At 42.0% G+C, this 27515-nt stretch overlaps 2 protein-coding genes across 26 annotated transcripts in view; one reads left to right on the top strand and one right to left on the bottom strand.

Annotated features, from left to right (window-relative positions):
• The window catches only part of FAM200A (family with sequence similarity 200 member A), a 23409-nt gene extending 13434 nt beyond the window's left edge, over positions 1–9975 (bottom strand). Inside the window, exons 1-4 of one of the 19 annotated variants that reach the window (XM_047837780.1) lie at positions 9886–9972; positions 7157–7773; positions 3568–3906; positions 669–2579 (exon numbers count right to left, since the gene is read on the bottom strand). In XM_047837780.1, coding sequence (XP_047693736.1) covers positions 777–2504 — 1728 coding nt within the window. In that variant the 5' untranslated portion in view covers positions 2505–2579; positions 3568–3906; positions 7157–7773; positions 9886–9972 and the 3' untranslated portion in view covers positions 669–776. The other 18 variants (XM_047837785.1, XM_047837784.1, XM_047837782.1 and 15 more) reach the window with 18 other exon arrangements.
• ZNF655 (zinc finger protein 655) lies at positions 9969–27508 on the top strand. Of its 7 annotated transcripts, none has more exons than XM_047837769.1 (6): positions 9970–10097; positions 11080–11242; positions 12410–12495; positions 12895–13021; positions 21062–21166; positions 21703–27508. In XM_047837769.1, the coding sequence occupies exons 2-6, from the start codon at positions 11107–11109 to the stop codon at positions 23094–23096; spliced, it is 1848 nt and encodes a 615-aa protein (XP_047693725.1). In that variant the 5' UTR covers positions 9970–10097; positions 11080–11106; the 3' UTR covers positions 23097–27508. The 7 variants fall into 7 exon arrangements, with proteins under 7 accessions (XP_047693731.1, XP_047693725.1, XP_047693728.1 ...); XM_047837770.1 differs by having other exon boundaries at positions 9974–10097; positions 11077–11242; XM_047837775.1 differs by lacking the exons at positions 21062–21166; positions 21703–27508 and adding an exon at positions 14002–14831 and having other exon boundaries at positions 9969–10097.
• The last annotated feature ends 7 nt before the right edge of the window (positions 27509–27515 follow it).

Below are 27515 nucleotides of genomic sequence, written 5' to 3' on the forward strand. Positions count from 1 at the left end.
GATACCTTCACCAAAATATCCTGACAGAGCGCCGTACATATGTATCTCATTGGCTAGAATTATAACACATGGCCATGCTTTAAAAAAAAACAAAACAGGGGCGCCTGGGTGGCGCAGTTGGTTAAGCGTCCGACTTCAGCCAGGTCACGATCTCGCGGTCCGTGGGTTCGAGCCCCGCGTCAGGCTCTGGGTTGATGGCTCAGAGCATGGAGCCTGTTTCCGATTCTGTGTCTCCCTCTCTCTCTGCCCCTCCCCCGTTCATGCTCTGTCTCTCTCTGTCCCAAAAATAAATAAACGTTGAAAAAAAAATTTAAAAATTCCTTATAAAAAAAACCCAAAAAAAACCCCAAAACAGTTTGAGAATGGTGTTAAACTATGATTAGTATCAAAGAGTCACTTCCTGGAATTAAAGCAAAAAAGGAAGAGCACATAAGCACAGAGAGATGGAGAAACTGAACCTGAATGGGGCTCTGCCTGAAAGGAAGAAGCAAGGCAGCAGTGGTGGACAGGGGCACAGATCTAAGTAGAAGACTATGTACTAAGAGGGTTTTCAAAACTTACAGTAATCCCCAGAAAAACATTTCACATCATTATTCTGGATACACAGTCACATAACCCCTGTAACAGAAACAAGTTTCATGAAATTATACTACATAGAAAATGAAATGTAAATTCCAAATATAATTTTATTAATAAATACCATCTACCAAAGAAACCCTTAAAAAGTACAAAAACCACATTTCATAGCACTTTTCATTAAGTGCATCTCATCACACTTAATGCGATGGGTGTGCTTGCCTGTTCATAAGTTCATTCCAGTCAGGAACACATGAGGATAGGGCCACACGCATGTCAGGTGCACTGTTGAGCCTATTTCTTTTCTTTGTTTTTAATCGTGTCAAGATGGAAAATCCTAGTTCACACAAATAGGTAGTTGTGAATGGTAATAGCAGCAATATGCTCTTTCTACTTAGCAGTGGAAATTCATCTTTAATTTTAATCCAGAATGCTGATAGACTTAATGTCTTATAATAATTCCTCAGTGTGAAGGATGAACTGAGCTGCAATAATTCATTCTCTTCTTCAGGCACCAAGTTTAACTCAATGATTGATTCTGGGGTTTGAAATACAAAGGGATCTTTCATCCAAATATTTTCCTTTATTGATTCAAATTTCTCTTCTGGGAAGTAATGATGAAAGGTTTGAGACAAAGAAGTGAGATGCATCAATATCTCTGATTTTATTTCTTTTAAGCAGTCTTCATTAATAACGTTCTCTTCAATATGCTGCAACAGCGTTGGGAACATATAGTAGCTAGGGCGATTGCTTTTAAGTCTTGCTTGCCACAACAATAATGTCTTTTGGAATCCTAGAATACATTCAAGATACTGAAATATATCATTGTTCTTCCCCGGTACTTTAAAATGTAATTCATTAAGAATGCCAAAAATATCACTCAAATATGCCAATTTTGTTACCCATAGGTCATCTTCAAGAATATTTGCCAAATGAGATTGCTTTTCAATGAGAAAAATGTAAATCTCATTCCTGAGTTCATATACTCTGCTCAATACTTTTCCTTGAGACAGCCAACGGACTTCTGTATGAAACAGTAAGTGGGTATGGTTAACTCCAATCTCTGAACAAAATATTTCGAGAAGTCGGCTGTTTAAGGAGCTTCCTTTAATAAAATTAACAATTTTCACTGCGTTTTTCAATACATCCATTAGACCTGGTGGAATTCCTTTGGACACCAAAGCTTCTTGATGAATAAAACAATGATTCCAAAGAGCCTTGTTATGTGTTACTTCTAACAATTTTTCAATAACCCTGCTGTGTTTCCCAGTCATATTTGCTGCTCCATCACTTGAAATTCCTTTACAATTTTTCCAGTTCAATTTATATTGACCAACAATGCACTTTTCTAATTCGGTAAATAAATCTAATCCCGTTATAAGTGAATTTAAACTTAAACAACACAACAGGTCCTCTATAAAGTCATCTTGCCACACATACCTGACATAAATCAAGAGTGTTGGGCAATTTGCAATATCCATGCTCTCGTCCAGTTGGATTGCAAAATCTATACCAGACTGCAGCCGTGTAATAAGCATTGCCTCTAAATGGTTTGCAATTGTACAGATTCGACGAGATATTGTATTATCACTAAGGGGTATAGTTCTTAATTTATCAGCTGATTTATCATCAAAAATTGTACGTACCATATCCATACATGCTGGAAGAATAATTTTTTCAGCAGCCGTGTGAGCCATTTTCTCTTTTGCCACTCGATAGGCAACCAAATATGATGATAATAAGGCTCTCTCATTCATGGTTGTGGACCGACTAATAAATTGTGGGGATAATTCTATGCTATTTCTTCCCCTTTGAAAATGGCCTTCCTCATCTTCATCTTCCGCCTCCACTTTCACTATCACTATGCCTTCCACCTCCTGGGTGGCCTGTGGAGACAAATCTGCGGTATCCCTTGATTCAGCAGTCATTGTTCAGGTTCGAAGAACTGGCTCACTTGATCCAAATAAGGTCCTAGATGTTTTATGAGGCCAGTTTTTGCTATCCTGCTGAGCAGAAAAAATTTAAAATAGCAGTATGAAAAAGTAACATTGTATTGCCATGCTGCTAACATCTCATCCAAGTAGCATGAAGACAATTCACTAAATCCAATGGCATGCCACAGTAGATGCCGGATAACTGCCATTCATGTTAGCTGTGTGTAGGCAGATTCAGTACATCACATTATTTTATGTATACAGCCCATTTAATACCCACGGGAACCTTATGAAAGATACCAGTACCCCTATTTTAAGAAGCTGAGAAAGATTAATGTGCTAACAACATAGCGAAACAGATTCACTACTCAAACCCAAGTCTGAAGCCCAGGGTCCCGCGCTGCCACACTGCCACCTAGTCACTATAAAAAAAGCTATCTGGGGGCGCCTGGGTGGCTCAGTCGGTTAGGCGGCCGACTTCGGCTCAGGTCATGATCTCATGGTGTGTGAGTTCGAGCCCCGCGTCCGGCTCTGTGCTGACAGCTCAGAGCCTGGAGCCTGTTTCGGATTCTGTGTCTCCCTCTCTCTGACCCTCCCCCATTCATGCTCTGTCTCTCTCTGTCTCAAAAATAAATAAACGTTAAAAAAAAAATTTTTTTTAAAAAGCTATCTGGGGGCGACTGGGTGGCTCAGTCAGTTAAGCGTCCGACTTTGGCTCAGGTCATGATTTCATGGTTCGTGGGTTTGAGCCCCATTTTGGGCTCTGTGCTGACAGCTCAGAGCCTGGAGTCTGTTTTGGATTCTGTGCCTCCCTCTCTCTCTGCCCCTCCCCCATTTGTGCTCTGTCTCTCTCAAAAATAATCATTAAAAAACATTTAAAAAAAAAAAAGCAATCTGGTCATTCTTAAAGTGACCATCCAAGTATGGTGGACAGGATTACCCACTGGGGCACGGAGGGAAAAAAAATTAAAACATGTATTTATATTTTAAAAATACTGAAACCCATTTAGCCTTTCCTGATAGCCCCATTTTTTGGTCCCCATCTCATAGCACTTACATTGTTAGCACTTGCGTTGCTGTTCTTATCTTCACCTTCCAACTATTAAATTTTCTTTCCTCATTTCTCTCCATTTTTAGTGATAGATCTGAAAATTCCATCTGTCTCTGCCATTTAAAGATGAGGGAAAAGGCATCTTGGTCTTTGCCATCTGGGTCAAAGTTCTAAAAGCAGGGACGGGGGAAAGCACACGTTCCTAGACATGTTCCCTCCTGGTGGAAGTATGAATCAAAATGAAGTGAAACTCCAAGAAGTGAAACTCAAAGATAGAGGGCTGAGGTCAGGAACAGAGTCACTCCTCCCTTGAACAGACCTGCATGGAGTGGTAGTGCTCATATTCTGGGCAGAACAACAGAAAGGCTGGGTTTTATTTTACATTTCTTGAATGATCCCAGCACCTAGTCCTCTTTCGACTTTAGACTCACTGAGTTGTCTCCATTTCTAGTCTGATAGATGTAATTTTTTGATAGCTTTTACCCTGAAATTTACTTTGTAATGCTTTCATGCCTTATCTCACCTAGACTGCCCCTCAAGAGTAGACTTGTCTTTTGCTGTCATCATCGCCCTTCAGTCACTTTATGTAGTTCCTTGCAACCCATAGACATTTAAAATATATGTCTGAATACAATGTCAATTTTGTGTTCATTTGTAGAAAGTTCAACAAATTCATTTTAGGCCTGGTATTTCAACACTTGGAAGGGCATGCCATTTATAAATTAAGAGACTGTGAAGTTATTTGTAAAACATCTGAGTAAGAATGGGAGGAATATTATAACAGTACAACCTTAAGGTACATAAATAAATTATGTGTCTATGGGTAAGTTACTTATATATCCCCCAGCAAACAGTAAGGTTTCATTGATCTGCTTTCCATGTATTCTCCACAACTTGGGTTGACTGCATAGGATCTCTTCAACACTGATCTCTAAGTGTTTCCTTTGGTCCTCTGACACCTTCTCTCAATAATGTAAGTATCTTTCTGGTGGCAGTGTGGGAAATGGAGATGGGGCATTAGGTTTGGCCCAGCTGGATTTTTCAGTTAAATTCATTTATCAATGAATTTACAAGTTGGAAGGGCCCTTTGAGATAATTTAGTTAATTTTACGTAGGAAAAAATGAATGAACCCCACTTGGTGGGGTTTTATTCAAAATCATCCTAATCAGTGTCATACACAGCACTGGAAATGGCCTCCTAGTAGCCAAGGCATTTTCCACTGCATCCTCACGACCCCCTTCATTACTCACCACTTCAAGTCAAGCACAATTACCTGCCACAACTGAAAAATCCGCCTGATGTCTAAAATCATACATTTAAAATTCATAAAGTTCAGGGGAGCCTGGGTGACTCAGTTCAGTGTCCGACTCTTGGTTTCCGCTCAGGTCGGGACCCACATTTGGGCTCTGCGCCGTCAGTGCGTGGGCATTGTCAGTGCAGAGCCTGCTTGGGATTCTTGCTCCTCCTCTCTGCCCTCCCCTCCTCTGTGCCCTCCCCCACTGGTGCTGTCTCCGTCTCTCTCAAAATAAATACACTATAAAAAAATTAATAAAGCTCAGAAACTGCAAGGGAAAAGAGTGAGGTGTGTGTAATCTTTCCTACTGCATTCAAATCACTTTACTCACTAGGTTTCAAACACTACCACCGTTAACGGTGGTGGGCTTGGAGGTGAGCAAGTGATCTGCACACATTTACGAAGCTTAACAAATTGGTAAAAACCCGCGGAGCTTGATAGCTTCGAGAGTCTTCCTCATTTTACATTCAGGATCTCTAGGAATGAGGGTGGGGGTGGGGAAGCCCTCACCAGAAGGAATGCAAATACGGACAACTGGGGAAACAGAGAAATTGGCCTCGGATCCTGTCTTCCACTATCCCCTGGGGTGAAAACCGAGGAAAGAAGGCCCAGGAAGAGCCCTCAGCGGACTGCCTCTTCCCGGTCCCAGAGGCATCTCAACCTGGCCCAGAAAACAACACGCGTGCCTTTTCCACTTGGATCCAGAGCTGTCTCTGCAGAGAGACGGCGCTCCCTACGGACGAGGCCGGAACACAGGGCAGGGACGTGGACCCTCCACCCCGTCCGGGGGCGGTGACGGCGCGAGGAGCCGCGGAACACAGCTGTACACATCCACCTCTGTCCCCACCCGTCCACCCTGGCCGGACCCACGTCTCACCGTGAACCCCGGAGACGTCTGGGGGTGCTGGGGCAGAAAAGGGAGGTGACTCTTGGGGGGGAGGTGGCAAAGGGCGGCGCACTTGGACCCACACCCTCTGCTCATCACAACCTTGATTGCGCGCACATCTGTGAGTCCCACAGAAGCCGGAAGTGCGTCAACACTTGTCTTTCAGAAGAGGGGTCCTCTCTAGGAACGCGGGAGGACTGTGGCCTTGTTCCCCACTCGACGGCCTTGTCCGGCTTTGGGGATCTCTCCCCTTAGCTCAGCTTTTCCCAGCCTGGTGAAGGGGGCTTAAGTTTCCTTTGCTACCATTCTTCTCAGATACTTCTGTTTCTCCTTTTTCTTACTGATGGCAATAATCCTAAGAATTCTAGTTATTAAACCATACGACTACTTAGTGATTTTGTGTGTCAGAAGAACTGAAACAAAAATGTAGAGAGAAATATCAAAGTGAAGTCAAGAATGAATGGTTTCACAAAACCAAAGTCGTTGCTTCTCTGGAGACCGTGATTACCTACTGTCATTTGAATGGGTAGTAGTTTCAAAAATTTCATCTATGGGCAACATTCTTTCCAGTACTAGACAGTTAAGATTCTGAGCTTGGCTAAAATTACCAGGGAGTTTTCGGCGTAATAATGGAATTGCTACAGTTCATCGAATTTTTTAAATTAAATTTTTAAAATGTTTATTTATTTTGAAAGACAGAGAAAGTACACACGTGCGAGCAGGGGAGGGGCAGAGAGGAAGACAGAATTCCAAGCAGACTCTGCACTACCAGTGCTGAGCCAAACACGGGGCTGGAACTCACCAACCATGAGATCATGACCTAAGCCGAAATCGAGTCCAGATGCTTAACCACCTGAAGTCACCCAGGCATCCCCAGTAAGTCGAATTTTGCTGTCAAAATGTTATCACAAGAATTATGGCTTTTACCATTACTTTAAGAGTAGGTCAAGATACCTCACCTTTTATAAAACCGTAACTGAGACCTTGAAAGACTGACACACTCTAAATTCCAAGACAAGTCTGAGCACAACGGAAGACCCACAAAAGGAATAGCCACATGCTACAGAGGGTACCAATGACTAGGTGATACTCTGAGTAACCTTCCAAGCCCTAAATATCCCATTCTCTTTGATCTTGCTGATATTGTCACTGTTTTCTTTCTACTTCCCCATGACTCTTCAATAAACCACTCGAGTAAATCTTTGCTCCTTCATCACTGACTGGCTCACTAAACTATGGTCCTCCTTAAAGACCTCTTGGTCCTAGAACTTCTACATACTTCCTCAAATCTCCTTCCAGTGTTCCAAGTTGTCTCTAAGAGCCATTACATGGTTATACATTGTTTTTCTTCTTTGTCTAAACCCTGCCCTTTCCCCTTTGCCCCCAAGCCCCATTCCTACACTAAAGTACTTACAAGGTTCAGGAAGATAGGTTATTGAATGCAGACAGCTGGGTATGTTTTTGTATTTATGTAGTGTGTGTGGCAGGGACTGTGGGACCTTTATAATTACTCCATTCGTTGCCTACTGATCTACTGGCACAAAGAAGACAAGGTCGCCTGGCTTCCAGTTCACTGGAACATTTAATATATCTTCTAGAAATGTTCTTCCTGAGAATCAGAACCATAACCCAGAAGACTCTAGGTTTGAAGATAGGAAGCACAAATTCCACCAGTGAGTTACTGAATATTATAGTAATAGGGGCCACTCCTGTTCCAACCTGTTGGTTTCTATACCCAAGTAGTCTTTCTATTGGAGACACAACACCATATATGTTATTGATTCAATGCATATCATTGCATATACTGTATCCTGGAGGACAGCTCCCCAATTTTCCAAGGTGTAACTTAGCTGTGTCTTCAACATGCCATTCCATAGTGCTATCAGGCTAGCTGCTTCTGGGTGATGAGTAAGAACCATGAATTCTGTGATTACAAGTTCATTGTCAGACCTCCTTGACTATAAACCGGATTCCTTGATTTAAGGTAGGTCTAATGGAGAAGGCATTCTACAAACCCTCAGATGATGGTGCCTATGGAGACAAAGCAGTCAGAGAAGACAAACCTATATTTAGAACATGTATCAGTTCTACTGTAATATTTTACTTCTTTTGTATCTATTCATGCCTACTGTAATGGTGGACATATGGGAAAAATTAATGAAGTGCTCGACCCTTGGGAACCCTAGTAATAGGGGCGCCTGGGTGGCTTATTTGGTTAAGTGTCTGACTTCGGCCCAGGTCATGATCTCATAGTCCGTGGGTTCGAACCCCACATCAGGCTCTGTGCTGACAGCTCGGAGACTGAAGCCTGCTTTGGATTCTGTGTTTCCCTCTCCCTCTGACCCTCCCCCACTCATGCTCTGTCTCTCTCTCTCTTTCAAAAAAAATAAACATTAACAAAAAAGTAACATAGTGTAAGATAAAAATTACAAATTTTGTAAGTTGGTTAACTGTTGCCACCTCTGTCATCTGAAGAACTGCTGAAAGAAAATTTTGCTCAAAAGCAAAATAATAGTCTTAAAAAAATTTTTTTTTTTAAGTTTGAGAGAGAGCATGAGCAGGGAAGGGGCAGAGAGGGAGAGAATCCCAAGCAGGCTCTGTACTGTCAGCGTAGAGCCTGACATGAGGCTCGAACTCACAAATTTTGAGATCATGACCTTAGCCAAAACCAAGAGTTGGACGCTTAACTGACTGAGTCACCCAGGCACCCTGCAAAATAATAGTCTTACCACTCTTTGTTAGGGATTGATGTCTACTGGAGAGAAATGGACTTCTAAGAGAGTCCTCTTACTGGAGCAAACTGCCTGAGTCAGCTAAAACTCAAGACACAAATGCACCACTGCCATAATTTGCTAATAAGGTACAACTTGTGGGGAAATGGCAACTCAGGAAAGAACTCCAAACTTATAGCTATCCTAGAATATTAGAAGAGATGTTAATGAAAAGGAGAAATAATGTGTCATCTATTTTCCCAGGGACCTCAACAGGAACAACAGGTATCACTAGGGAGTATATTTCTGTTCAACGCAAGAAGTTTCTAACTTGCTGTACAGCAAGCAATTGACTAAGCAGTGCATCTTCTGTGATGCTGACTCCCTTGCACCGGATACCATAGACTAGAGAGATTGTGTCACAGTAGAAAGCTGCATTAAGTCAATGACACTCAAAAAGGAAAGAAAGGGTAAGCAGATCAGAACATCCCAGAGACTGATGTAATTTGAAAAAGCATATACGATGCCACACTTTTTTGTGTGTGGATTTTCTTATATTTAATTTGAAATGTCAAATATCACTAAAGGATAATAACTTGATTTGTAATCTTAAAGAAGTAATATCCAAAGGCCCTTGCGAATCCCCTTTTTTATTCTTTAAGAGCCTTGCCAGGGGCACCTGGGTAGCTCAATCGGTTAAGTATCAGACTCCTGCTTTCAGCTCAGGTCATGATCTCAGGATTCATGAGATGGAGCCGTGAGATGATGAGCTCTGACCACGTGAAGCCTGCTTGCAATTCTCTCTCCCTTTCTCTCTAAATAAATATTTTTAAAAAAGAAGAAAACTAAGAGCCTCGCCAGTCCCTAGCAGATCCAGTTCCACCATAAGACATCACATTCTGTAAGGATCCAGAAGGTCACAATGCCCTCGGTACTTCTGTTCTAGCGCCTGGCCTGCCTGTCCGTGGGCTCCGCGCTTTACTTACCCCAGTTTCTGCATAGTCCAGTCTCTCTTCCCCCCAGAAACGCAGCTCTCTTCCAGTCTCAATTTCTCTAAGAAACTCCCAACTTGCTCAATGCCCTGTCCCTCGGCCCAAAACATTAATGGACTCCGATCCCACGGTTTTCTGTGGTCCTCATACCACCCAAGAGCCTTCCATTCTCGCTTTAATCAGTGTATTTCGTACCCCTGTACTAGTTCCCCACCTGCTGACTTACAGAAGCGGGACCATTACGTCTGCCCCTCCACTCCCGGAACACGTACGACGTGAGCGGGCCACTACCCCGCGGGGACGCTTTCCCAAACCCGGGGCTGTCCTGGTCATTACTGGTACAATGGCTACAGAGGTTGCCGGCGGGGTCAGCACGGACGAAGGTCAGGGCCAGAGAAGTAAAACGAAGAGCCCCGCACTCGCACCTCCCTGGTACTTACTCCACATCCGGGACTCTCATCCGGGGCCCTCACCCAAGGGGCCCTCATCCGGGGCCCACCTTCCGCCCACGGCCACGGGACTCCGCCTCCGGAAGTGCCACTGAGAAGCGCCGGCCTCCAAGTGGTCTAGAGCGACCCCGGAAAGCCCAGGGCTGCCCCTAGAGCGAGGGTGTCCGCGACGGGACGGCCGCTCGGCCTGCCCCTCCTTTCGGGTGAGTTCCCGGTAGCAGTCCTGGGGTCGCGGCTAGGTTAGGCTCCCGGGGAGGAGGAGGAAGCGCCCGGGAACTCGGTCGACGGCGGTTCCCGTCCCCAGAGCGCTCCAGGGCGGGCGGGCGAGGGCCTGTTTTCCTTCAGTCAGGGTTCGCCCTGACGCCCAGCGAACCGATGGCCCCGCCGCCAGGACCCGGTGACTCTGCCCTGGTGTGAGCTGGGTTTCTGTGGCCCGCCCTCGCCCTTTTGGGATCGCGTCTTCTCCTGACAGGGAAGCGGGAGGAGGGCAGCGCCGGGCGGGGCCTTCTGAGGACTGGGCGCGAGGGCCCTTTCTGAGGGTTGTGGAAGCGGGACGGAAGCCTGTCGCGTCCTTGGCTTTGAAGGACGCCGGCCAAACCTGTTTGAAAACCGCAGCTCTAACCAGGGTTACTGTCGGGCCAGTGGGAAGCGGCCTGCCCACCTAGTCTGTTGGCGAAGGGTCTGACCCCCCCCCCCCAGTGGAGTTTTGTTATTAGTCAAGCCCGTTTAGTAATTCAAAGTGCGCTGACCGAGCGTTTACCAAATAATTTCTCAGGGGTCTGCTGAAAAAATAATAAATAATCATCACTGGCATACTTTTCTAGGTACAAACTTGAGCCTTGAAAGAAGTTTGCGTATTTCAAATATTTTAAACTTTCCACAGAACTCTTATTAAGTTGTACTTTCTTGTTTGTTTGTTTGTTTTTTTCTTGAAATATCACAAATTCTGAATTGGTGGAGAGTTTAAATAAACCATACTTGGACCATATGGTTTGGTTCATAGCTATTTGAAACGGAAATTTTTCCATTTTTTTCTTTCTGTTGTTTTGTTTAGGTGGGTAAGTCATTGGTAGCTGTTTTTGTGGAGTATCTACAGCGCGTCAGATACTTTGCTCAGTCCGGAGGCTGTAAAATAATGGGCCGTCTTAACTCGTTACAATAATTTTTCCCACTCTCACCCAGCAGTGATGATCGTTGTCCTCCAGAACAGGGATGGAGGAAATACCGGCCCAGGAAGCAGCAGGATCAGCAGTTGTCCAGTTTCAGTCTTTGGGGAGCCAGTCTGAGGGTCTGTCCCCAGAGCCTCAGTTCGCGCAGGACACCGACATGGAGCAGGAACTCAACGGGGGTAAGGCAGAGAGAGCCCTTCAGTCCAATCGAATGGGAGTTGCAGTGGGGCTCCCGGGCCTGGTACTTAGGAGGCCAAGAACTTCGAGAAGACGATGGCCCCCAGGGTGTCTGGAAGGGAAGGACAGATGTGACTCAGTTCAGTCCTGGTCTTGGGCTCTTATATGAAGGACAGCCTTTCTTTCTTTAACAGGCAGAGTGGTGGCATTCACTCTGCTTTAGCTATTTTTCATTCGTACAACCTTTACTTTATCCCAGATTCATTTCTAGGAAAACGCTGCTTTTACTGCATCTCACAGTCCTCGCCTCCTCGCTTTTACTTCCTCTTAGGTTTAGGGCCCATCTCTCCCCCTGTTCCTTTCACTTAGTTTCTTCCTTCCTTGATGACTTTGCGAGCTTTGCCACCTGCCATTCTGTTGCAGCTGCAGTGTCTGTGACTAATCTGATTCTGGCCAAAAAAAACCCCAACCATTTAATTCCTTGGTTGAGCACAATGCGTGTACACATATCACATATTGACTCTACAGTAACATCTTCGTGTAACATCGTATAGATAGGTTGATATGTCTGGTACCTTTTTTTGTTTTGTAAGAACCTTCTCTGAGATTACCTGTGGCCAACTGCAGTGCCTGAAATAACTTACGTGTCAGCAACTCACACTGCGAGTGCCACGGTGTGTAGGGTGTTGTGGAAAGGATGGTGAGGAAACAGGTGACCATTCTTTATTCTTGGGAGCCTTACATGCTGGTCGTAGAGACAGTGCCAGTTCACATAAAGGCTTAACGAAATTTACGGAACAGGGTCTGGGAGAGCGTCAGAAGCTGACTAAATAACCACTGCCCTGGACAAGTCACTGCAAGTCTTTATGCTTTGCTTTGCCCATCTGCAAAACAGGTATAGTGCTTACCCTTCTGTTAGAGGAATGTCCTGTCATGAGAATAAAGTGAGATACCAGATTTCTTAAGAAAATCCTGTATCAGGTCTAAATGTGGGTAAGGAGGGCATTCCAGTGCTGAGAAGGAGCAGAGTAGACGCACTCAGTACCGGATAAATGTTGATTGGTGTTACTAGAATGTTGATGTACAGAAGGGTCCCACTGACTCCCTCTTCTGTCAGGGAGCCCTGGGGAAGGGCTGCTCTCACTCTTGGCTCCTTTCTCCTCCCTCAGCTCCACCTGTTCCCCAGGTGCCTGCTCTTCCCCATGAGGGAAGCCCAGGAGACCAGGCAGCCACGCTCCTGCCAGCCAGGTACCAGGTGAGCTGAGGAACCCTCTGCTTTTCCTCAGGGACTGTTGCTACTGATCGAGTGTGGCCCTTCCCCCAACCCATCCGTAAACCCTGCCTGAATTTTTTTTTCAATAGCAGACCCCAATTTGGAAATTGATCCTCTTCAGAGACCTGGACTTCACACAAACCACCTTCCCATCTCCCCACCACCACCAGTAAACACTGTTCCTTCTCTATCCCTGGTGCTGTGATGGGCGTTTATTAGATATTAAAGGTTATGGAGCTTATTCCCTAGATTCTAGTCTCTTCTCCCTCCTCCCCAGCTTTGCTACACAGTGGACACCCTCTTTGTGTCATCTCCTTCATTTTCTGGCCATGATGCTCTAGTGGCCTCATTCCCCAGCGCAGCCAGGCTGTATTATTTCAGGAGTTTGTGACATTCGAGGATGTGGCTGTGCACCTTACTCGAGAGGAATGGGGATGCCTGGACCCTGTTCAGAGGAATCTCTACAGAGAAGTGATGTTAGAGAATTATGGGAACGTGGTCTCAGTGGGTAAGGACTTTCTTATTATTCAGTTTACCTTTTAGGATTTCTTTACTTCCTTGGTTTCTGAGGAGGTGTGAGGTCTCTGAGAACGTAGAGTGTGGCTCAGATTCCAGGTCTTAGAACCTCTGAATCCTCCATCTTCAAGGTCATCTCCTCTGGGAGTGGGTTTTCTTTGGGGGTTTCAAGATGAGACGTTTTACTCCTTATTTGTAATTAATGATTGCTGCTTTTGTGGGACATCTGTTCCCTGTTAGAAAAGGGAAACTTGCTTGTGCTTGGCTTAAGTTCTTGACTTCCCTATCTTTTCTTTTTTTATGAGAGGGACCCTAGAGCCTCCCAATCCACAACCACTTTCTTTCTTGGTAATTCATTGTTTCTGTATCTGAAAGCTTTCCATTTTCTTTGGAAAAAGAAATGCTTTTTTTTAAGATAGGCTAAAATCCTTGTTGAATAATACCTCACCTCTTAACATCCCTAAATTCACCTCTAAGCAGGCAGAGTTGGAGAGATTTCATTTAAAGACCTGACTCACTGTGAGTCTATTTCAGTGAGTCATCCAGATGGTAGTTCTAAGTAACCTCACCCTGGGCAGAAGTATCAGCTTTAAACTGAGTCTCTCCTGGGTCATTTGGATGGTACAGTAGGCTGCTGGGCTTAGGCAACCTGTAGGGCTATTGGCAGCCCACTTGATTTGAACATCCCCCCTTTCCTCCTTTTTTGCCTGTCTCTGCTGCTTTTTTTTTTTTTTAATGTATGAATATATTTAATCACACTCTTCTTTTCTCTCTCTCTCTCTCTCTCTCTCTCTTTCCCTCTTCCCCACCCCCCCCTTTTTTGGCTTTGCCTATGCTGGTGCCATCCAGGGTGTTCCTTTGTCTCCTTGATTACACTCAGGATTAAAGAAGTCTTGTTATCTGTGGGGAGGCAGTCTGCCCACTGGAAGGTTTTTAGTGTGTTTCCCATTCCTGGCTCTTTGATCTTTGTAGGCATACTTCTCCGCCTTCCTACCACCCGGATTCATAGTGTGAATTCCTGCCCGGCCCTGAGTCATACCCAGGCAAGTGCTTTCTCTGGAGAAACACTTGCAGTTCTTTCAGCAGGAATCTCCAAGAGATGGCCCAGGTATCGGCTTCCCATCGATATTGCTCGGCCCCGCTCGGAAACTCCTTTTCCACGATTGTAAGATATTAACACTTGATCGATGCTCTCAGGATGCCATCACTATGTAAAATTGCAGCTCCTCAGATGACCTTTGTTAAATTTCTGAAGGGCCGAGGAGGCCCTCCGTTGCAGCCAGATGCATTTCGAACCTGAGTTATGAGTTCATTCATAAGCCACGGTTGGTGGTCATCTATTTGTGTTCTGTGAAACCACAAAGTTCAACTCCAGCTTTTCAGTTATGATCTTTTCATGTTATTTTAGAATGTGGGACATATGCTGTGCACTGTTCTTTTCTGAGTGAACGTGACCCTGCCATTTCTGTTGCCTAATTTTCCTGCAACCCCTGGCCTTTCCTCATATTTAACACTCTAGTCTTCTCCTTTACGTCCCTGTGGCCCCTTCCAAGGCCCTGCCTTTGTCTCCTTTACTCTTTGTGGTGCTATACAGATTGATGCATTTATATGACTTTTCCGGATCAAGTTTTCCTTAGCTCTGTCCTTCACGGATGGGAGATGGGAGGGCAAAAGAATTGAATTTCCTTATTTCAGGGTATTAAACTGAATGTATATTTAACAATTTTGTAAACTGTAAAGTGATATGTAATTGTAAACTACTGTTAATTTTATCTAATAATTACATAATTTCCAACAGTTAACCTGTCTACTTTTTGGAGTAAAAAAAAAAAAACTTCTTAGCACTTTAATCAGCCTAATAGCACAACATGCTGTTGGGCTGAATTTTTTTCTCTGTCATCTCTGCACATATACAGGACGTGCATGCACACTCACACCTAATGGGTACAAATGCACACAAGAAGCCCTCCTATTCAACTTGCTTTGGTGACCAAGTCAGCAGCATCTTTTTACTAATTTTAAAAAATTTTTTTAAATCTTTTTTTTGAGAGAGAGACAGTGCAAGCAGGGGAGGAACAGAGAGACAGGGAGACACAGAATCTGAAGCAGGCTCCAGGCTCCGAGCTGTCAGCACAGAGCCTGACACGAGGTTTGAACCCATGAACCATGAGATCATGACCCTAGCTGAAGTCGGCCACTTAACTGATTGAGCCACCCAGGTGCCCCAGTAATTATTTTTTACAAAAATTAGGAGATGCTTTTCATTTTTGTGGGCTCAGCAAACTTCACCTGAAGTTTAAGATTTTACACTTAATTAGCTTAATGTTTGGTGTTGTAGAATAAGGACATTATAACTCAGTCCCTGACTTAGCAACCCCGCTATCGAGTTCTTTTTCCCATGGCAGTAGCTCAGAGTTGTATTTGCAGCAGACATCAAAACTTTGTTCCTTTTGGATAAGTGCTTCTACTATAAAGTAGTAAATATACAAAGTGTGAACAGCTGAGCTATAAAAAAGTAAGTAAAAAATCAGACTTTTCATTACCAAATCTAAAAAGAAGCATATTCTATTGACAACGAGTGGATTACTGGCTTGAGGGTCACCAAAGGGGAGTCATTTGTGACTTAGTTCAGGAGACCAGGAAAGTGGTCTGGATTCCATTTCACACAGAGGCAGTGTGGGCAGGTGCCTTTTTAGATAACATCATTGGAAACATGCTTATCAAAATTCTGGTTGTTGATAAGTTGATAAATCAGGAAGTGTTTGACACATACCTTTTACTTTTTGAAGTTGATATCATGAGGACAAAAATGATTTTCTATAGAATGTCTTTTACTGCCAGTCTATTTACTATTTATTGAGGAGTCAGTGTGTTACGAGGTACTGTACATATCTCATTTAATTCACCATAACCCTGTAAAGTAGTTATTATTCTATTTTATTTTATTTTTTTTCAATGTTTATTTATTTATTTTTGGGACAGAGAGAGACAGAGCATGAACGGGGGAGGGGCAGAGAGAGAGGGAGACACAGAATCGGAAACAGGCTCCAGGCTCTGAGCCATCAGCCCAGAGCCCGATGCGGGGCTCGAACTCCCGGACCGCGAGATCGTGACCTGGCTGAAGTCGGACGCTTAACCGACTGCGCCACCCAGGCGCCCCTATTATTGTATTTTATACGTGAGGAAACTGAGGCTCAGAAAAGTCAAGTGATCCACTCAAGGTCACAGCTAGGCTTAGGACTCAGATCTGACTCTGACACTTAGGCTCTTTTTCACTATTTTACCCCTTAAAACAGTTAGTCCAACCGTATATAGAGTGCTTGTGTGTGTGTGTGTGTGTGTGTATGTTTAATGTTTATTTATATTGAGAGGTAGAGAGAGAGCCTGAGCTGGGGAGGGGCAAAGAGAGAGAGAATCCCAAGCAGGTTCTGCACTGATAGTGCAGAGCCCGATGCAGGGCTCGAACTCACGAACTGTGAGATCTTAACCTGAGCCGAAATCAAGAGTTGGAGCGTAACTGCCTGAGCCACCCAGGCACCCCTATAGTGTTTTTTATATTCTTATGGCTCTAATACTCTGATGAGAATTAGAAGTAGCCATGAAAAATTGGACAGAAGTGCATAAGGCTGTACAGTTTGGGAACAGAAAGAGCATGCATTCAAAAGAAAACTGTGTTAGGGGTGCATTCCACTAAAATAGGTATCTATGCAAGAACAATACTGCTAAGGAGAGATTTTATTTGTGTATTTATTAAGGACCAAGAAGAAAGGCATAAAGCTTCCATGTGGCAAAAATCTTAGCATAACTGGTTCAGGCAACAAACCAAATAATGAGGTAAATTTTAAATGTTATTTATGTATCCAGGGTTCTGTTTAAATTCAAGTTAGTTAACATATAGTGTAGTACTGGATTCAGTTAAATGTTATTTTTAAAGACCAAATTAAGTTAAAAATAAATCTAATTGGAGAACTGTAAAGGTTTAAATAGAATTAATCAAAAGGCTTTAATAAAATAATTTTAGATAGGAAAAATTTAAAGTAAATGCATATTTTTGAAAGCATAGAGTTTTGACTTTATTTTTTTTTTAATTTTTTTTTTCAACGTTTATTTATTTTTGGGACAGAGAGAGACAGAGCATGAGCAGGGGAGGGGCAGAGAGAGGGGGAGACACAGAATCGGAAACAGGCTCCAGGCTCTGAGCCATCAGCCCAGAGCCTGATGCGGGGCTCGAACTCACGGACCGCGAGATCGTGACCTGGCTAAAGTTGGACGCTTAACCGACTGCGCCACCCAGGCACCCCTAGAATTTTGACTTTAAAATTTAGGAAAAAGGCATTCAGATCAATGACAAGAAAACCTGCCTTCATGCTTCCTGTGACCTTTAAAATGGTAGATTTGGGGGCGTCTGGGTGGCGCAGTCGGTTAAGCGTCAGACTTCAGCCAGGTCACGATCTCGCGGTCCGTGAGTTCGAGCCCCGCGTCGGGCTCTGGGCTGATGGCTCAGAGCCTGGAGCCTGTTTCCGATTCTGTGTCTCCCTCTCTCTTTGCCCCTCCCCCGTTCATGCTCTGTCTCTCTGTCCCCAAAATAAATAAATGTTGAAAAAAAAAAAATTTTAAATGGTAGATTTGGAAAGAATGTAAATTGTGAAATCAGACTTGGGTTTATCTTCCCAACTGTGATATAGTGAACAAATTATTTAAACTGATAATGATTATCTTCATCTATAAAACATGAAAAATAACGTATGCCTTTCTGGGTTTGTGCCAGGGATTAAATTAGATTAAATTACGTGTGTAAGTACCTGGCTAATAGTTACTTAAATGCTTTTTTGGAAAGGACTGCAAGTGATATGAGATATAGACCAGATTTTTATATATTTTTTTATTTAACGTTTATTTATTATTGAGAGACAGAGACAGAGCATGAGCAGAGGAGGGCCAGAGAGAGGAGATGCAGAATCCGAAGCAGGCTCCAGGCTCTGAGCAGTCAGCACAGAGCCCGACGCGGGCTCGAACTCATAAACCGTGAGATCATGATCTGAGCCGAAGTCAGATGCTTAACCGACTGAGCCATCCAGGTGCCCCATAGACCAGATTTTTAAATACAAACATTTCAGGAGTGTGTTTGAATTATTTCTTGATAGGGGAATTTCCTCAAATTGAATACTGCTCATACTGTTGCCAAGGAGTTAGGATTTTTATTATAAGGAGAGTTTTATTTCTTTGACATTAAGTGATCTTTTTAGTTTCCTTTTAATTGGAACATCCATGACTCCAAATCTGTTGGATTTTGGCTCTCCATGTATTATTCTAATAACTTTCTCTGTTATTTTTATTGTTTTCACCCTTTACTCCATCGTCAACGTGTTGGTCCTCTGTTCTCTTTCTGTACGAATTTTGGAGCAAGGGTTTCATTCATAGTCATTGTTTTTTTACTAGTAGATTATGTAAAAGCCAGGCTCTGAAATAAGACTGGCTTTGAGCCCTAGCTTCACCTGTCATTGTGACCTTGGGCAAGTTACTTAACCTCTCAGTCTTCATTTTTTATTTGGGAAATGGGTATGACAATAGTTTCTACTTTGTAAAGGTAGGATGAGTATTAAGTTAGTGAAAATTTGTAAAGTTCTTTGTGTGGTACTTTGCACCTACGAAATGAGCAGTAAACCTTAGCTTAATATTTTAATGATACTGATGATACAGGTGACTTTAAGTCTATTTCAAACCCTGTTCTCTCATCTAAACTGTGGTCTTGTATTTCTAATTGCCCAGCAGGCATTTTCTTTTATACCTGACTGCATTACATTGGACACAGTCTAAAATCAAATCCTTCTGGGGTCCCTGGGTGGCTCAGTCAGTTAAGTATCTGACTTTGGCTGAGGTCGTGATCTCACGGTTTGTGAGTTCAAGCCCTTCATCGGGCTGTCTGCTGTCAGTGCAGAACCCTCTTCAGATCTTCTGCCCACTTCCCCACCCCTCCCCCATTCATGCTGTCTCTCAAAAATAAATAAACATTAAAAAAAAGTTAAACAATCAGGGGTGCCTGGGTGGCTCAGTTGGTTAAGCATCCGACTTCGGCTCAGGTCATGATCTCAGGTTCGTGCGTTCGAGCCCTGTGTTGGGCTCTGTGCTGACAGCTCAGAGCCTGGACTGTGGTTTGGATTCTGTGTCTCCCTCTCTCTCTGCCCTTCCCCTGCTCACACTCTCTCTCTCTCTCTCAAAAATAAACATTAAACACATTTTTTTTTAATAAGTAAAATCAAACCCTTTTTTCCACATTGTTGTGTGTAGGTGACGTAGGTGTATAGAGTAAATAACCAAAATTTGCTTCAGTTATCAAATACTTAGAAACACCTTAGTTAATACTGAGTTAAAGTTGCAAATTATGTTGTCAGAATTCTGAGCAAAATATTTGCTGCTTCATGCCACACTAACTTTTTAATTTGAAAAATTATTTCATTTGGTATGGAGGACCTTAACTAAATAAGCATCCAAAAGGGGAATAGACTATTAATGCTCAGCAGGAATTCAGAAACATAGTAAAGCCTTTCTTGTATCTGTTCTCATCTGCCTGCTCATAGGCTCTCACATGGAATCTCAAGAGGACAGCTGTTGGTTTGTAATATTTTCCAGGCCCAGTGCCCTTTTAGAAACACTGGTTACCGGTTACATGTTAACACTAGGACACAAAATTAGCATTCAATAAGTAGCTTTTAAGTAAATGAGTCAAAAGAAATGCAAGATAGAAGATATATTGTCACTGCTAATGAGAGTTTAGCAGTGAGAAAGTAGGGATGATAATTCCTGAAACCAATTAAATAAAAGTCCATAAACTACATTTTATAGTGACATGTCAGGATAAGAGAACAATAACAAATTGTGTAGATATTCAGTAAGTGGAGAGGAAGGCTTTTGGATTTGAGGGGCTTGAGCTAGACCACCTCGTATGTGTGCCACAAGAAGCTTTCTGGGCTGAACATGTATAAAAACTGCCCCTTTAGGCGCCTGGGTGGCGCAGTCGGTTAAGCGTCCGACTTCAGCCAGGTCACGATCTCGCGGTCCGTGAGTTCGAGCCCCGCGTCGGGCTCTGGGCTGATGGCTCAGAGCCTGGAGCCTGTTTCCGATTCTGTGTCTCCCTCTCTCTCTGCCCTTCCCCCGTTCATGCTCTGTCTCTCTCTGTCTCAAAAATAAATAAACGTTGAAAAAAAAATTTTTTTTTAAATAAAAATTAAAAAAAAAACTGCCCCTTTAGTACTATAATAGTTCTGCCCCTCAGGATCAGACTGCTTCTTGCTTTTACTTTGAAAGAGATTAGATCCTAGCAATTCATTATATAAGCCAGAAAAAGACCGTTTTTATGTGGAAGTGCACTTTTATTGCACTTTCTTCTTTATACCGCATTATAGTTAGTTTGTATCTGTCTCTAGGTACTTTGCTTATAGGAGACACCCCATAGATGTTTGTCGAATAAACAAGAGTGTAAGCTCCTAACGGATAAGAATCTGTTGGTTTTTTGTTTCCTCATGTGCCCTGAAGCAAATTGAGATTGGTTCTTAGAGCATTTATTCAGTCTTCACTGATTCTGTTGCTGCAGTTTAGCACACCACATAATAGATGCTTGAGTATTCACTTTCTTCCAGTCCAGCAGAGTTATATTTTGATGACTTCCCTTTTGACCAGGTCTCATATTTGTAGACCAGGTCTAATACAAAGGTTGATCTATAGGCAACAGCTAAAGAGTGAAAATGATCACTTCTGTGAAAACACATAAACACCCTTGCACAGATTCCCTTGTCTGAGTACTATTTAAATGAAAACCTCTCCCAAAGTCATCAACTTGCCCTGTAATACACCCGTTTCTGGAGCACCAATAGGAGATCCTTGTAGAGGATCTTTGCCCTTCTCACTCTCCAGGCCTTCCCTACTGTCTTCTGAGAATTTACTTTCTCTCCATTAGCCATTAGTTAAGAGAAAACGTGGCTGGTGTAGTATCTGGGGATAAATTGCCACATCCCATTTCCTTCTCTATGAGCAGGATTTCCATTTCCCAAGCCTGATGGGATCTCCCAGCTGGAACAAGATCTACAGGTCTTTGATCTGGAAACTAAGAATAGAGAAGTCTTAAGAGATGACTGCTCAGGTGAGTAAGGTAGAATCAATCAGATGGAATTAGTAGGAAATAAGAGTCCAGTTGTGGAGCCAAGTTGTAGCCGCTTTGGCAATCAGAATGAAGAGCTCGGCCTGTATACCAGATGGAGAGAGCTCCTTCCTTTTCCCTTCAGTTTTGATGACTTCTTTGCATTTATTTTATCCCTTGTCATCCACAAGTTGTACTGGGTCCCTACTCAAGTTGCTTATCTATAATTCTTTTTGAACTATTTCCCTGCTATCTCCTTTGAAACACCTTAATTGACTACCTTCTTGCTCTGCTGAAAACCCTGTTTGCACCATACCCTGAACCATTTGGATACTACATCACTGCTCTTAGTCATGCCCTTATATCTGCTGTTGAGATTCTGTAGCAGTACTTCTGAGTAAATAAACTTCTCTAAATTTTAGTAGATTTTAGATTAGTTTTCTCATCTCTGAGGGGTTTTTGTTGTTGTTGTTTGTTTGTTTTCCCCTAAGCATAGGGTACAGATTACATTTGCATTTTCTATTTATATATTGAATCAGATGGAGAGACCAGAGAAGAGAACAAGCTGTTGATTCCTAAGCAGGAAATTTTGGAAGAAGTACATTCATACAAAGTGAGAGTAGGAAGACTCAAAAAGGATATTGCCCAAGTTCCTGGGACTAGAGAAATGTCTAAACCTGAGGACAGATTAGAAAGGCTTCAGGAAATCCTAAGGAAATTTCTCTTCCTGGAGAGAGAGTTTAGGCAAATAACAATCAGCAAGAAAACCTTCACCAGTGAGAACAATGAATGTAATGAACCTGAAAAAAGCTTCAGTCTGGACTCTACCCTTGATACAGATCAGAGAGTTCTTAGAATACAGAATATTGATGACATTGATAAGTATGATATGGGCGTAAACCAGAATTCAGCTGCTGGTAAACATGAACAAATAAATCTAATACAGGATGTTCAGAGTAGTGAATATAAGGAAAGCTTAATGGATCTCTCCCACCTTAGTAAATGTGAGAGCATTTCTGCCACTGAGAAATCCTATAAATGTGATACATGTGAGAAAGTCTTCCATCAGAGCTCTGCCCTTTCTAGACATCAGAGAATTCATACCAGAGAGAAACCCTACAAATGTAAAGAATGTGAAAAATCTTTCAGTCAGAGTTCAAGTCTTAGTCGACATAAAAGAATACACACTAGAGAAAAGCCCTATAAATGTGAACCATCTGATAAATCCTGTGAAGCATCTGATAAATCCTGTAGTCAGAGCTCAGACATAACTCCACATAAGAGGATTCACACTAGAGCAAAATCTTACAAATGTAGTAATTGTGAAAGGGTCTTCAGTCGTAGTATACATCTTACTCAACATCAGAAAATTCACAGAGAGATGCCCTGTAAGTGTACTATATGTGGCAGTGACTTCTATAATACCTCATACCTTGTTGAACATCAGAAAGTCCACTGTGAAGAGAAAGCCTATGAATACAATGATTGTGGGTTGACCTTTGCTAAACATCAAGGAAGTCATCTCAGAGAAAAGCCCTATAAGTGTAACGAATGTGGAAAAGACTTCAGATTGAGTTCCCATCTTATTCAGCATCAAAGAATTCACACAGGAGAGAAACCACACAAATGTAATGAATGTGGAAAAGCTTTCAGTCAAACTTCATGCCTTATTCAGCATCACAAAATTCATGGGAAAGAGAAATCCTATGAGTGTAATGATTATGAGGAAAGTTTCAATCATAGCTCAGATCTTGTTCTTCAACAAGAAGTCCTCTCTAGAGAAAAGGCCTTTGATTGTGATGCATGGGAAAAGAACCTCAGTCAGAGAGCACACCTTGTTCAACATCCAAGAATTCATACCAAAGAGAAACCTTATGAATGTGATGAACGTGGGAAGACCTTCAGTCAAATTCAGGCCTCCTTCAATATCTGAGAGTTCATACCAGGGAGAAATCATATATGTGGTGAAGCCTTCAGTCACAGCTCAACCTTTATTCATCAGAGAATCCACACCAGAGAGAAACTGTCTGAATGTGATGAATGTAGGAAAACTTCATCAACATCTGCAAACCCATACCAATGAGAAAACCTACCAATATATTGAATGTGGTAAATGCTTCATGCTGTTTTCATACCTTAGTCACCATTGGAGAATTCATACTGGAATAAAATTCTGCCACTGTAATGAATGTGAAATAGCCTTCAAAGAAACTACCTTGTTCAGCATCAAATTCATTCCATGCAGAAAGCCTATGAATGTAATAAACATATGCACATGGGAAGATTCAGTCATATTTTACCCCTCATTCAACATCATTCCATACCCAGGAGAAGCCATTCGAGTGTAGTAAATATGACAAATCTTTCAGTGAGAGTTCAAGTTTTTTGTTTTTTGTTTTTTTTTTTTTTTATCCTTAGAAAGTCCAGACTAGAATGTAATCTAATGCAAATGGAAAAATTTACCATATTTCAGGCTTTACTCCACATCAAAATACTGGAGTGAAAATTTTATATAAAATTTTAATATATAGCCCTGATCTTTTTCATTGCAGAAGAATATAGTCTGAGAAGTGACTTGGTGAATGCAGTGCTGTTTCCTCATGGCATTCTTTTATTTAATAGGTGGTGTACATAGATATATAAACTTTATTTATGGAACTCATTTAAGCTATTTTTAAAAATATGGCCTATAAATAATTTTATTTTTCCTCAAATTGGTTCCTGTTATAGCTTCTCTAAGATATTGTTAATACACCGATGTACAAACATACTAACTTCTGGAAAGTAGCTTGTTTAGCTTTTTCTGCTGTCCTCAGCCCAAGATTTTTTCAAAACAGACTCTTAGGTCTGCTGTTTCCTGAACATCCTACTTCCTATTCCTTTCCAGCCACAACACTTGGATTCCTGTTGATTTCTCCATTCTCTTAGCACCTTCAGATGATGGTTTTCTAGTGTTAAGCTTTTCACCAGCAGGTATACCGTCCCTACTTGATGTTGCTGTCTTCTTTCCTAAAGTTGAAGCATCTTCCTTTAAAAAGAATTGGATTTCCACGTCCTGTCCATCCAAGAGTTTGAAGGATTCTATCTCCCATGTATTTGGGGCAGGCAGCTAATAAATACTTTCAAATGACACCCACATTCTTAGCTGCCTTGTCTGCATCCACGGCCCTCTAATAAGAGATAAGAACATCAGGGAGCCAACAACACGCCTGGTGGTCTAGCTGCATTCATTCAGCGCCTAATCTGCATGGTGAAGTTTAGAACTATCTTATATACTTCTGTTGAAGGCCAGCAAAATGCTCAGGTCTGCTTTTGATAGAGCAAAATATAAAGAACCTATACAAAAAAGTCTGAGAACTTCATAAGGGAATGCAACTTTTCAAAAAAGATATTGCTGCTCTTAGGTAATATCTCTAGAGAGAGTATTTCAAGAGAGTGTCAGGTCTGTTCCTGGTAAAATTTTAATTACTACGCTTGCTTCTTTATCTGTTTGAATTTTTGCCCCCCAGTCTCCCTCATCAATGCAAGACAGTATTTGAAGTGTGGGAGCTTTGTGTATAATTGTTTATTCATCATCACGTTTTCTGTATTATACCAGAGTCCACAGACCATATAAAAGAACTTGGGTTTTTTGATCACAGATGTCGGGATGTCCAGAGTTCAGGGTCACTGTTAACACTTCGCCAAGAATTCATGATTCTTTAGGTGATGTCAAAGCATTTTATTATATTTTGTTATATGTTTCCATCTTAAGCTTCATAACATTTTGTGAATTAGACAAGTGTTATTTAACATTCTTTTTGTCATTCCAGCAAGTGAGGCCTTTGTGATTCAGATGTTACAATATTCACTAGAGATCCTCAACAAATATATAAAAATCTATTGCTTATTCTATTAGCCTCTTATGGCTAACCTCTAGGATAGTTCTACGACTATATTTTGCCGCTTAGCCATCAGCAAGCATAGGATCTTATCAGGGCAAAGTAGAGAACTAAATGAATTGATTTAAATGTAAAAGCAAATGAAAATGCATGTTACTTTCTTTGTCTATGAATGTGTATCCTTATGTACAGAGACCAGTGGTCACTTCTGTTAATTATGAAACAGATTAATCCCTAAATAGCAGAATATGTAAAAAATCACATGTATGCAATTGGTTTAGGAATGTGCTTTTGTACTTCCACTTGAATAAAGGTGTGTTTGATACTCAGAATCTGTTTCAAAAATATCTAAAGGCCTCAGCCAGAAGCATTTGAAAATCTTGGAGTCACCTTCCTGGCTGCAACTCACTTCCTTCCAGAAACCTGCTTCACAACAAGAGTGGATCACTCTCCATACTGATACAAAGCTTGCTCCTCCACAGACTTCTGGAACAAAGTCTGAATGTTTAGGGTCTTAAAGGTTTTTCGATTGGGATGTTGTTGGCACATAAATAGATTGAGGTTTCAGAGAGCTAGGCAGAATAAGTAAAACGTTTAAAAAATGAGAAACCAAAATAATCCTCAAGGAGAATTAACTTGTCTCTTTAAGCTTGCAATATTTAATCAGTCCAGTATGAGTTTGTGTTCTTATTCTTTTAATCTTGAAGACTGGGGAAGGAAGAGACAAAATCTAATAGTTAAGGTACATCTAATTTTATCTGTCTTCCATCTGTCCACCTACCTACATGTATGTGTATGTGCATTCATATTCCAACTTAACTGTCACAACAACTCTGCAAGGGAACTAGCTCTGTATTCCAGAGGAACTGAGGTATAGAGAGGTTGAAGAACCTGCTAGGGTCAGTCAGCAAGTTAATGGCTCAAAGGCCTGACTCCCAAGCTTCCCATCATCATGATGTTGGTATTAGACATCCCAGAACCTGGAGAAGTTTTCTTTGGTAGCTTTTCATTCCCTGTTACATCCTCAGTGATTGACTATTATCAGTTTGCAGTTGATCCTGAATGCTCCCAGAGCTGTCTGGGATACTAGGAGACAGTACCTTTGGGGAGCTAGTCAGAGACCCTGCTCCCTGAAACAGGCTTAGATAGTTTTGACAATGACAGGCCACAGGTCAGAGCTCCCAATTCTTACCTCCTGTCAAGGTACCTCCACGCCCATTACTAGATTTATATTTACACTTCTCAGTGCCCAGAATATGCTTTTTATCCTGCTAACTGGAATTTGCTGATTGATGGACTTGTATTCTTAGGTTTACTATCACTTCTGGTTAAATTATAGCAGTGGAGTAAAGTCGGTAATGGGAAAATCAAGTTTGATTCCTAGGTTTTTGGCTTGAGCAAAAGAGTGAATAGAGGTAGACTAGACAGATGGAGACCACTGGAAGACGAAGGAGCAAGGGGGGGGAGGATTTCAGGCGAAAGAGAGCATGTTGGAAGGGTTTCAGATGAAGGAGTATGGCATCTTTGAGGTAATGACGCTCTCTGGAGTAATGTCTCACCCTAGGAAGTGGGATGTAGGCAACTGAGGAAATTTAAGAATGAAGTTCCAAAGAGGCCCCTGAGGTATCATAACTGCAAAGCACAATGGGATTCCCACATCTGAAAATGTAATCTCAACGATTCTTTTCATTCATTCAGTAATACTATTGCCAGGTGCTAGGATATTCAGTAGTAGTAGCCTGTGGGTACAGTTAACATACAGGAATCAAACCATTAAACAATGAAGACTAAAGCAGATTAGTTACCAAAGCAATGGCTTTGGAATTAGACTTACCTATGTACTTTGCTGTTTACTAGCTGTGTGACTTTGGAAATTTTACTTAGCCTCTCTAGTTTCCTCGTCTGTACAATGGTTAACAGTAGCATGAAAATTAAATAATGTAAAAGGTACTGGTCATATATTAAGTGCCAAAAAATTACTATAAACACCAATATAAAAACCAGTGAACATATAAGTGTTTGGCATAAAATCGAAAAAAGGGAACTAAGGAGCAAGCAGTTAGCAGTGCAGGACTAGCATTGTCCAGGGGAGTACCCTGGATTTGGAGAGCTTAAATATGAACTTGAGAGACCATCAGGAATCCTAGACTGGTAGGAATTGCCTCCCCTTAGGCACTCCTTACTGGAGACATCAAACTGTGACATCTGTCTCTTTTTGCTAACATTTGTATCCTAATGGTTTCACATCTTACACTCCCTTCAAAAATTCAAGTGCATGGAGGAATGAGTGTTTAATCCCAGACTGGAAGGATGATTTCAAGCAGATGGTGCACTGTACAAGTCAAAGAAATACTGGAATTTTTCATTTTGCTGATGGATCTCATTCACTCTTCACTTTTAGAAAATGGTTAACCTCTTATATTTGTATTCCATCCATGTTTATAAATTTACAAGTTGGGCATAATGACAGT

This window comes from Prionailurus viverrinus, chromosome E3 (assembly GCF_022837055.1).
Source record: "Prionailurus viverrinus isolate Anna chromosome E3, UM_Priviv_1.0, whole genome shotgun sequence".
NCBI lineage: Eukaryota > Metazoa > Chordata > Mammalia > Carnivora > Felidae > Prionailurus > Prionailurus viverrinus.

Excerpts from the sequence above, each read along its gene's own strand:
- ZNF655 (XM_047837769.1), top strand. The coding sequence starts at position 11,107 with ATGGAGGAAATACCGGCCCAGGAAGCAGCAGGATCAGCAGTTGTCCAG. Across the intron at positions 11,243-12,409 it reads GGAGCAGGAACTCAACGGGG|CTCCACCTGTTCCCCAGGTG; the intron begins GTAAGGCAGAGA and ends CTCCTCCCTCAG. Across the intron at positions 21,167-21,702 it reads CTTAAGAGATGACTGCTCAG|ATGGAGAGACCAGAGAAGAG; the intron begins GTGAGTAAGGTA and ends ATATTGAATCAG.